This window comes from Tauraco erythrolophus, chromosome Z (genome assembly GCF_009769465.1).
Source record: "Tauraco erythrolophus isolate bTauEry1 chromosome Z, bTauEry1.pri, whole genome shotgun sequence".
NCBI classification, from domain to species: domain Eukaryota; kingdom Metazoa; phylum Chordata; class Aves; order Musophagiformes; family Musophagidae; genus Tauraco; species Tauraco erythrolophus.
The window spans coordinates 18074051-18083879 of NC_141496.1; the positions used below are offsets into that span (position 1 = coordinate 18074051).

At 43.1% G+C, this 9829-nt stretch overlaps 1 protein-coding gene across 2 annotated transcripts; it reads left to right on the forward strand.

The window, feature by feature from the left end:
* The first annotated feature begins 592 nt into the window (after nucleotides 1-592).
* NIM1K (NIM1 serine/threonine protein kinase) lies at nucleotides 593-9822 on the forward strand. 2 transcript variants are annotated; one of them, XM_086629519.1, is made up of 4 exons: nucleotides 593-802; nucleotides 1366-1604; nucleotides 6716-6984; nucleotides 9012-9822. In XM_086629519.1, exons 1-4 carry the CDS (start codon nucleotides 732-734, stop codon nucleotides 9759-9761), a joined length of 1329 nt encoding a protein of 442 aa, XP_086485645.1. In that variant the 5' UTR covers nucleotides 593-731; the 3' UTR covers nucleotides 9762-9822. The 2 variants fall into 2 exon arrangements, with proteins under 2 accessions (XP_086485645.1, XP_009983803.2); XM_009985501.2 differs by lacking the exon at nucleotides 593-802 and having other exon boundaries at nucleotides 987-1604.
* The last annotated feature ends 7 nt before the right edge of the window (nucleotides 9823-9829 follow it).

Sequence of the window (9829 nt, forward strand, 5' to 3'; positions counted from 1 at the left end):
CGCACTGAGTTACTGGTCCAGTTCTCTGCCCCTCAGCCTGGTGAATCCATATACACCGGCGGTGCAGTGTCTCCCGCGTTCGCCAGTCGGGCGATGCCAAGAGCAGGGGAGGTGGGCATCGGCACCACCTGCGCCATCGCCGAGATTCCGTGCCCAGCTCACCCCTCCTCAGGCACGCGGCCGCATGACCAGCAGTTGCTGATCAGCTCCTGTTTTTCAAGGTTAAAGAAGAAAGGTAAAGAAGAGAAAATGCTTTAAAGGTAAGCGATTGCTCGTGTGTTTAGAAAAAGGACTTCTCCATCTGTGCTGCCAAGCAAACAGAGTTAAGTTGGTGAAACGGTGTGTGCTGTGCTGTCATTTAGTGAAGCGTGTGGCTGTTATGTAAGGGTTTTAATGACTTTCTTCATCTGTCTGCTTAGGAACACCATGTGTCTGGCAAAATTTTGAGAAGGCTCAAGGCGTTAAAGAAAGCTCATCTAAATAAAGGAGGGTTAACGTGACATTGCAGTTACTTAATCCTGCATTGTCCTGCCATGTGACTGCAGGGATACTGAGGCGCAGCGTTTCTCCTGCCTAGGGTGCAGATTATGCTTTTCCTGTCATCTTCCAGGACCAGCCGCTTTGTTAAACCTGCTATGAGGAGGAAACAGGGGAGCAACAAACTTTTTACAGCAAGGCTTCAAGACATAGTGACATTTCCAAGGCACAGTGACAAGCTCACAGGCTGAAGAATGAATCAAAGGCAAACCCTACTTTCAACTCTTGGACTGGTACCAGAATCAAGGAGAGCTACGCTCCTAAGGTCAGCTATTCAAAATGAACTGGAAGTGTCTGGATTTATTCAGCGTGATTAATCAGCTATTTGTTTGACCTTTATCTATTAAGTTAGTTTTCAAAGCAGCAAGCTGAAGCCTGAAAACTCGTGTCAAATGTTTTGCATGTGTCAAATGTACTGCATAGACGGTGAGCAACTCGCCGCTTTCTTGTGCAAAGTTTACAGTTTTAATTGGAAAGCCTCTTCTACCTTGTAGATGAAGATCCTGACACACTATATCTGTTATTGAGAGATGGATGCAAACAGCTTCCAGTTTTATCTCTGATTTTGAACAGACCTGCAATATGTAGATATGCCAGATTTGTTTTTGAAGTAATTTCCAAGCTAATCCTTGGACTTCCAGTAAGCTGCTTGTTTTTTTGCTAAGTTTGTCACAATGTCCATGATGTGCAGGATTGCATATTCATTCAGAATTATTTCATGTAAACTCCTTATCGGGCCATCTTGTTAAATGGGGAAGTGATTACCCTATAGACTATGACAACAGGATATGTGAATGGAGGAAGTCTTGGAAAACACCGCTATTCCAGGTGGCATCGTGAGGACAGCGGAGAAGACAATGGGCATCCGGAATGCTACGGAGGAGATGAAGAGGGCAGGCAGCACGGGCTGACCCCATTTGAGAAACTAATGCAGGATATGTCCCAGAATGAAAAAGTGGTGAAAGAATTAACCCTGGGAAAAAGAATTGGCTTCTATAGAGTCAGAGGAGAACTAGGAAGTGGGAATTTCTCACAAGTGAAGCTTGGAATCCATTCTCTAACCAAAGGTAGGCATCGCTGTGTGGATCATCTGCCTGCTGAGTGTCCTGGTTCTGTACCTCTTTGGGAAGAAAGATGCCGTCTGAACCTTAAATGTACATATAGTTTGCTGGTGTCTTTTTTTGTTTTTTTGTTGTTGTTGTTGAGTGAATTCATAGATGCAGGGTCACTGATAAATGCTTAGGGTTGGATTAGACTTTAAAGAAATCAGAAACACTTTATCTAGATGGCAGCTATTACAAGAAAAGTTCATCTCTGCACTTCATGGAGCTACTGCATCCTGTGGCTCAAACGCACCACACTTGGCAGAATGCTGTTGTGCCTCTCCTCCTACCCCTTGTCCTCTCCATCTGCCCTCTTCCCTGCCCCAGCTCATGGAGGGGCGGTGAACCCCTCGGGCAGCCTGGCTAGGCACGCTCCTGCCTGCAGACTTCGTTTCATTGCAGATTTTACTAGTACTAGTATGGATAAAGCTTTTATTTGATCACAGTAATTTTGGTGAGGAATTTTACGCCTGCTTTACTGGCTCATTTGCAGGTGGTTTGTGACTGTAAAAAGCTGGGACAGGGCTACAGGTGTGTGCTGAGCAGGTGCAGGGAAATGAGCTCTGGTACAGCCAGCCCAGGGTTTGTGCTGTCAGTTACTTTTCAGGCACTGAAAAGCACCCTGTGTGGTGTTCTAGGAAGAGCTAGAAAGGCGAGGTAAAACTAACTGCAGCCAACACTTCAGTTACAGGTGCAACTAAGAACTTGTCTTCATCTGTCCTGCTTCTTCTTCTGCTTTTGACTGTCTGCCAACAATAGAAACTGTTGCTGTTTTCTCTCAGGGATGACTAGTTTTCCCACATTTTGTACATTACTATCTTGTTGTTTTTGTTGGTTTTTTTTGTCGTAGTCTTTCCTTTCGTATTTGATTGACCCTCCTTTCCTCCATGATCTTAAGAGTGAGAGAACACAATACAGCCTGAAGCCTTCACGCCATGTTATCTGTTGTCACTTTCTCTAACCACCTCTTTCAGCCCAGACCGCAGAGGCGTGAAAGCTCACATTTATCCCTCCTGTGCAGCAGTGTTGCACTGGGCATCAGAGTGGGGAACTGATAGTATTTATGTTTTCCAAACTTAACCCTGCCTATGCCTAAGGGTTGCTTTAACTGGATGTGGATTTTTTTGGTTGAGCTTGCTTCAGAAAAGAAATCTCTGTTCTACTTGGCCCACAGTAGGTTATTTGCTCTTCTGTTCTGTGATTTTTCTTTTCTTCCAGAGAAAACTGTCTTGTGCTTAGTGTTGGAGGAAGTGCTGCTCCTGTACTGGGAACAGGAGAAATGCTAATGAAAGGAAGTTGTAATTTTGATCTGGATGACCATTTTACCTGTTGAACTTTCTTAGGAGACAGGTTGCTTTAGCATTTGAATAGAGCTGATCGAAAAATGTTCAACTTCAGTGAATACAGTAAGCTCAATCTAAATAGCAAAACCAAAACCATGGGTTTTTTCTTGAAAAGTTTCTTTCACCAGAAATCTCTCAAATTATTTTTGTTTTATTTGTTAATAGCTATTTAGGTTAAAATATTCACTGGGCAAGGAGTTCATTTTGCTATACTAAGTTTGCAACTGACATGAAGGGGGAAGGATGAAGGATAAACATCTTCTGACTTATCTCTGCCTGTGAGCTTATCTGTCCTTGTAAGACACAGTATGTGGACAGGGGAAGAGGAATGTGTATGTGTGTGCACACATGTGCACGCGTGCATGCATACACACACACTCTCCATCACCATCCACAAAGAGGACTTTTTTTTCCAGTAGAAGCACATCATTGTATTAGTAATGAAACGATGCTCCTCCGCAGTGCTAATGAGTACAAGTCTTTTCTTTGCTGATCATATAAATCCAAGGGCTTCATTAATTATTAATGCTTTTTGGGGCCCTGCGGTAGGGGAGGTGTATGTGTTGGGGGGCTGTTCGACTCCTCAGTTATTGTCATAGTGTTAAGGTCTCACTATGGTCTCTCTCCTTACATGTCATCATATACTAAAAAAGGAAACAGTTTTTTTTTTTACTAACATGAGCTTCTGTAACGGTTACATGCATGTGCTGTTCCACAACCCTTGTGATCTGTTGCAGCAGGACACACAAAATAAATTTGCTAGACGGAGAGAGGGAAAAAACTGCTGGATCATACCGAATTAAGAACCTCCTTTGTCTCACAAGGGTTGTCTGGGTTGCTCAGAGGATGCAGGAAAATCTTTGATTCTATGATGTGTGTTGGGTTATTGGGAAGCATTGTCCCCTTTATTAACCTGAATTTTGGCAGAGATTTTCTCCAGAGGCCTGCGGAGTTGCTTGCTAGAGACTGTTAGGTTCCTAAGCCTGTGTAACCTTTATTTTATGTACCTTCCAGTTGGCAAATGTGGTGTGAGAGCACAGCTGAACAGATGCAACGAAGGGCATCCAAAACTTACAGCTAGAAAAAGCCAGTCTAATGTGAAACCTCAATTGCAGAGGCAGGAATGTCCAGGCACCTAGTTTGCTTTTTTTTTTTTCTTTAAGCAATTTTAACTTGATTCTGTTTGTGTTTTGTTTCCTTTTGCCGTTATAGCATACACCACTTCTTCCTGAAGTTATTTCTCAACCTTTTCCCAGCTTCTCTTACAAAGATTTCAGCTAGCTCTTCTCAAACTTAAGCATACATTGCATACAGTCAATCCAGCTCTCTTGCTACTCCGCTTTAGTAGTTCGGTGAACAAGCTGACTGCTAAAAATGCCCTTCTGTTCAGCACTGCTGCCATGCAAGAGTAATGGAGGATTTGTAAACACAGCATTTTTTGGAAGCAGAGGGAATGAGTTTTAAAATGGAGCATGTCAGGTTTTTCACACTGTAGGTGGGCTGGCGGTCTTTGCATGTCATGCATATGCAACTGCAGTGATGTAGATTTAAAGGAACTTGGTCATGATTTATGGTGGCACGTGAACAGCACCAGGCTCTTCCGTTCTAAACCTCCCTCCCCTTCCCCCCCGCTTTTCCTTTTAAAACTGACCAGGAGGAATAGTAAATTCCAGCAAAAGGAAAGGGAAGAAATTTAACCTAGAATATTTTTTTTTTCCAAAACACAAATGCCCCAACTTTTATAAATCAAGACGTAACAATGTGATTACACAGTTCAGATTCTAAGAATTGTTATCCCTGTAGTACCTAAGCATTTAGTTACGCAAACGTCACCTACTGCGAACTGATGCTCTTTCCTCTCGGTTCAGGTGATCCATACGCTACCAACATGCCAATGGTTTTAGTCTTTCGCCCCTAGGTCAGCAGTCAGAGCTCTGCCAGGATCAGTGTCGCGTGCTGTTGCCGTTCAATAGCTGCATTTCCTCCCGCTTCACCACGCCCCATCAGCACCACCAGAGCAGGTACCCACTTTGCTAAGGGGCTCACCGGAAAGCATGGAACAGGCCACAGAGAAGCAGCGTGGGGAAGACTGCCCTGTACCCAGCACGGGCTCCTTCTGAAAATAGGCACATCGAGGGATATTTCAGCACGTTGGCTTGGAGAATCTGCTGCGCTTTAGTAGGCAGATCAATTTATGCATGTAGGTTACTAAGAGAGGTAAATATTCCAAACGTGGAGTTTTCTTGATATGTACAGATATATGCATATGTATCCCTAACACTTCCTTTAGCTATGTTGAAATACTAAACTTGAGTTAAATAACTTCATAATATTAAAGTAAAAACATTCTGAATGCTTTTATACCAGAACACAGGTACAAATGTAGTAGCATTCTCACTCGTCTCTTAAAGCAAGAAGTAAGCAACACTGACTCTTTTTTTTATTTACTCCCATGTGCTAGAAACTAAGGTGAAGGTTTTATCTGAAAAGACTCAATAAAAGTGATCAATTGTTAAAAAAATATGTGAATGTTTGACTACGATATTCTTGGGAAAAAACTGTCTTCCTAGGAATAAACAGTTGTTTTTATTGCCATGATCCAGTTTAATTTTGCTGTCCTGACGAGTTATACAAAGCCACTGTAAAGCCATTTTAACCAGACTAATCCTTCTAATCCCAGCTGTAATCAATAGAGTGAAGATAAAAGCCACAACCTACCAATTAATGCAGAAACACAAAGGCAGTTGTCATTGACCTGTTCATACTGCTCTGAGCCACCCTGGCAATGCGGCACAGCCGCAGATGGGTATCTGTGTTTCGTGGCCCTTGGCTTCGCTGTAGATACACTACAGAAACATGTAGAACTCCATAGCAGCTTTGCGTTATCAGGACAGCATAGGACAGCTAGACTTGCTGTCTTACAGGATCCCTGCAACTTACTCTACTTCACTTGTTTTTGTTTTCCCTTCCTCAGAGTAACATCTGTGTGTGGTGTGGATGCATGGCCCACTGTGGCATACAGACTTAAAAAATGTACTTTTCCTGTATTCTATACAGTACCAAGGACTACTCATACATGAACATGTTGGAAAAACTGGCACAGCTATCCTGAGAAAGACAAACCTCTACAACACTGATGTTGGTAACTGAGAACTTGCAGGGGTATGGGATTAGAGGTTAGGGAACAGCTCTAAGTCGTGCCAGCTTAAAAACACCTCTCCATTATAAACTTGCAGGGTTACAGCCAGAGCCCCCACACTACCCCAAGTTTGTCTGTCTGCTCTGAAGCAAAGCACCTAAATTTGACACCTCCATTAGTCTGCAGGTACCAGGCGCAGGCCTGGCTCACCTGAAGAGCACTGAGCTACCCATGGAGGAGAGCGTAGAGTTTCTTTTATCACATTAGGCACTGAAAGCAGATGCTCTAACCATGGGCATCTGGCCCGTATTAGCCTGACAGCAATGGAGCACATGAAGACAGCAGATGACTTGATTAGCCCTGGCAATACTCTGCCAGCCTTTAGCTACCTCAGCAGTGCACAGGATGCCACAGACAGCAAGGGGCATGGGGGTGTGAGAGATGGCAGGGCTCAGTAGCCCTCTGCAGCTTATCTTATACTCATCAGAGGTGAAATTTTATTGCTCTTCTGTAACCATGCGTTGTTGTAAGTAAATAGTGTTACCATTTGTATCTATTGCATTAACAATATGGAAAAGCATTTTTCTTTTCAGAGAAAGTTGCCATTAAGATTTTGGACAAGACAAAGCTAGACCGGAAGACTCAACAATTGCTATCTCGTGAGATATCCAGCATGGAAAAACTGCACCACCCAAATATCATCAGACTCTATGAAGTGGTGGAGACACTCTCAAAACTGCACCTGGTGATGGAGTATGCCGGAGGTGGGGAGCTCTTCACTAAAATCAGTACAGAAGGGAAGCTGCTAGAAACGGAGTGTAAAATCATCTTCTCCCAGATTGTGTCTGCTGTGAAGCACATGGTAAGCTGCTCTTCCTCCAGAGGCATGTTGTCCCTCACAGCTCTAGCAGATTTTGGGGATGTATCTTTTGGTTTTCAACTAGTATGTTTATTGTCATTAAGATTTCAGGCCCACATTTCTGAAGAGCAAAACAGCTAGAGAAGCACTGTCTTAAAGGTATGTTGGAGAGCTTTCACATCCACTTTGAGTTGTTACTGCCTCTCTTTTGGGAGGAGACTGAATGGGGAACACCTAGGTGGGTGGAACCATCCCTGCAGCAGCAGCATTCTCCTGCCTGTTTTATACTGCTGTAGGCATCAGCTGTCAAAGCTTCACTTCTTCCCTCTAGCTATTTAAAAACATAGGATAAGTCACTCTTCCACTGGAAGACAGTGTTCCAGACAAGAGGCTTGTTAGGTGTTGCAAACATCCAGCTTGCTATTAGTGAACGTGGGAGACTGGCATTTAAGTCAGTTAATTCCTTGCTTTGGCACAAATCAGCGACGTTAACACCGAGCAAGTCACTTCCTCTTGCCTAGTCGTCAGTATTGCAGCTGGATTTAGGATGATGTTATTTGTGTAGAGCCCAAAGTATCTTATAAAGACAGAAAAGGAGCAATTAACTACTTAAGTCCCATCTCCTCTGAACCTCGAATAGTAAAACAACAACGTAAGAACACGGGAAGACTGTTCTGCCAAGTCTGAGAAGTAAAAGTAGTATTTGTAAATTAGGCTCAGGGTGCCCTCCGGTGGCTCACGTTCTCCTGCCACGTAACAGCCTCAGGTGAAGTCAAAAGCAAGGATGTTCCCAGGTCAGACATCTAGAAACTGCATTACAAACGGCTCGTGGCATATACAAACAGTATGCGTTTTTTATATATTTTGACAAAATGGCCACATGCCCTGTAAGTGATGGATTAGCTTCAACACCTTGTCCACAGGACAGGTACTCAGCAGCTACTGCAACTTAACTTTATGTTTCAAGATCACATCTACGTCTTAGCATTAAACCCAGGCAACCAAGCTGGCCAACCTCTTCACCTGGACACACAGACTTCTGCAAAACAGTTTACTTTTGCCAAGCTATCAAATCCAGGCTACTTAAATCGCATCTCACTGCTGCCAGTCCACACAAGGACAGAAGATCCCTGCCTGTTATCGATGACAGTTTAAAAAGCTTAGGATGCTGAAGGGTTTGTTTCCCTACTATCTCCAGATACATGCACCTTGTTACTTCAAATGGTAGAGCAGAGAGTTATTTCAAAGATGAAGCTAAACCCATACCTATCAAGACAGGTATACTACCACTAAGCAGAGCAAACTCAGTCCTTGGCTGCTACTGCCACTTCCAAGGGGAAAAAGTGCAAGTGACAGTGTACATATTTTAGATTTCTAAAACTAGAGGACATTACTGAACTTGGTGTCCTGCAACCACATGAAATTCCACCAGGCACAAATCCATGGTCCTTTTCTCCTGCCACCACCAGTTCCTCAAGGGACATTAGATCACACAACAGAATGGTAGAATCTTACTTTATCTGTGATTATGTTCACTTGGTGAACTAAATGCTTTCACATTCCTAAGTCCACAAGCTTACAATATATACAGAAATTGAATGAGTTAAAAAAAATACTTTTTGTTACTTATCATCACACAAATGTAGTAATTGCAAAAGCAAGTTTTCTGAACTCTGACAAAATACAAATTTTGCACATGAAGATACCTAGTCTTGTAGGAATAGCCATGAAGCCGTCACAAATCTGCTTCATGAAAATAGTTTATATTAGTTAACAAGTTGAGACTGCTATTCTTAAAACACCCAGCGTCCTTCTTCCCATCTTCTCCACCTACTCTACCATTTTCCTATCAGTAGGGAATTAAGTTAAATTTGTTTAAATACTTTAACTGCTCAGTTTCATTGCAGTGCTTAGTTCTGACTTTGTCCCAGACAACTCCCTTTCTCCTGTGTGGTAATTAATCAATGATAACAGCCAGCCACTCGAGAACTTTCCTGTTCCTAATACCAAATTTTCTTCTCGTTCTACAGCACGAGAATAATATCATTCACCGGGACTTGAAAGCAGAGAACGTCTTCTACACCAGTAACACCTGTGTTAAGGTGGGAGACTTTGGATTCAGCACAATAAGTAAAAGAGATGAAACTTTAAACACTTTCTGTGGCTCTCCTCCTTATGCTGCCCCTGAGCTCTTCCGAGACGAAAGCTATGTTGGCATTTATGTAGACATCTGGGCACTAGGAATCCTGTTATACTTCATGACGACGGGTATCATGCCATTTCGGGCAGATACAGTGGCCAAACTGAAAAAGTGCATTCTTGAAGGGACATACAGTTTGCCTCCCTGCCTCTCAGAAACCTGCCAGAAACTGATAAAAGGAGTCCTTCAGCCAGTACCAACCGAGCGATACTCTGTCAAACTTATTATGAACAGTGAATGGATGCAAGGAATACAGTACCCCAAACCTTTACAGCCGTTTAAACTGGATCCGAAGTACTTATCAGATGTCAGTACCCTCAAAGAGGAAGAAGTCGAAGTGAAAAATATACTGGGAGACCTGGGAATCACGGAAGAGCACATTCAAAATAACCGGGGAGGAGACGCGCGCAGCTCAATAACAGGGGTCTACAGAATAGTTCTGCACAAAGTACAGAAGAAAAGGGCACTTGAGTGCGTTCCTATCATGTCCCATCCAGACCCCAAAGAGCAAGACTTGAGGAGAGGAATCAGTTCTTTCAGAGGGATGAAGCACACATCCAAGCTGTGTTCTATTTTATAAACTGCACTGTTGGCTTTCTACTCGGCATACCTAACAAAAGGTTTTGCTTGCTTTCCACAAATTCTGGT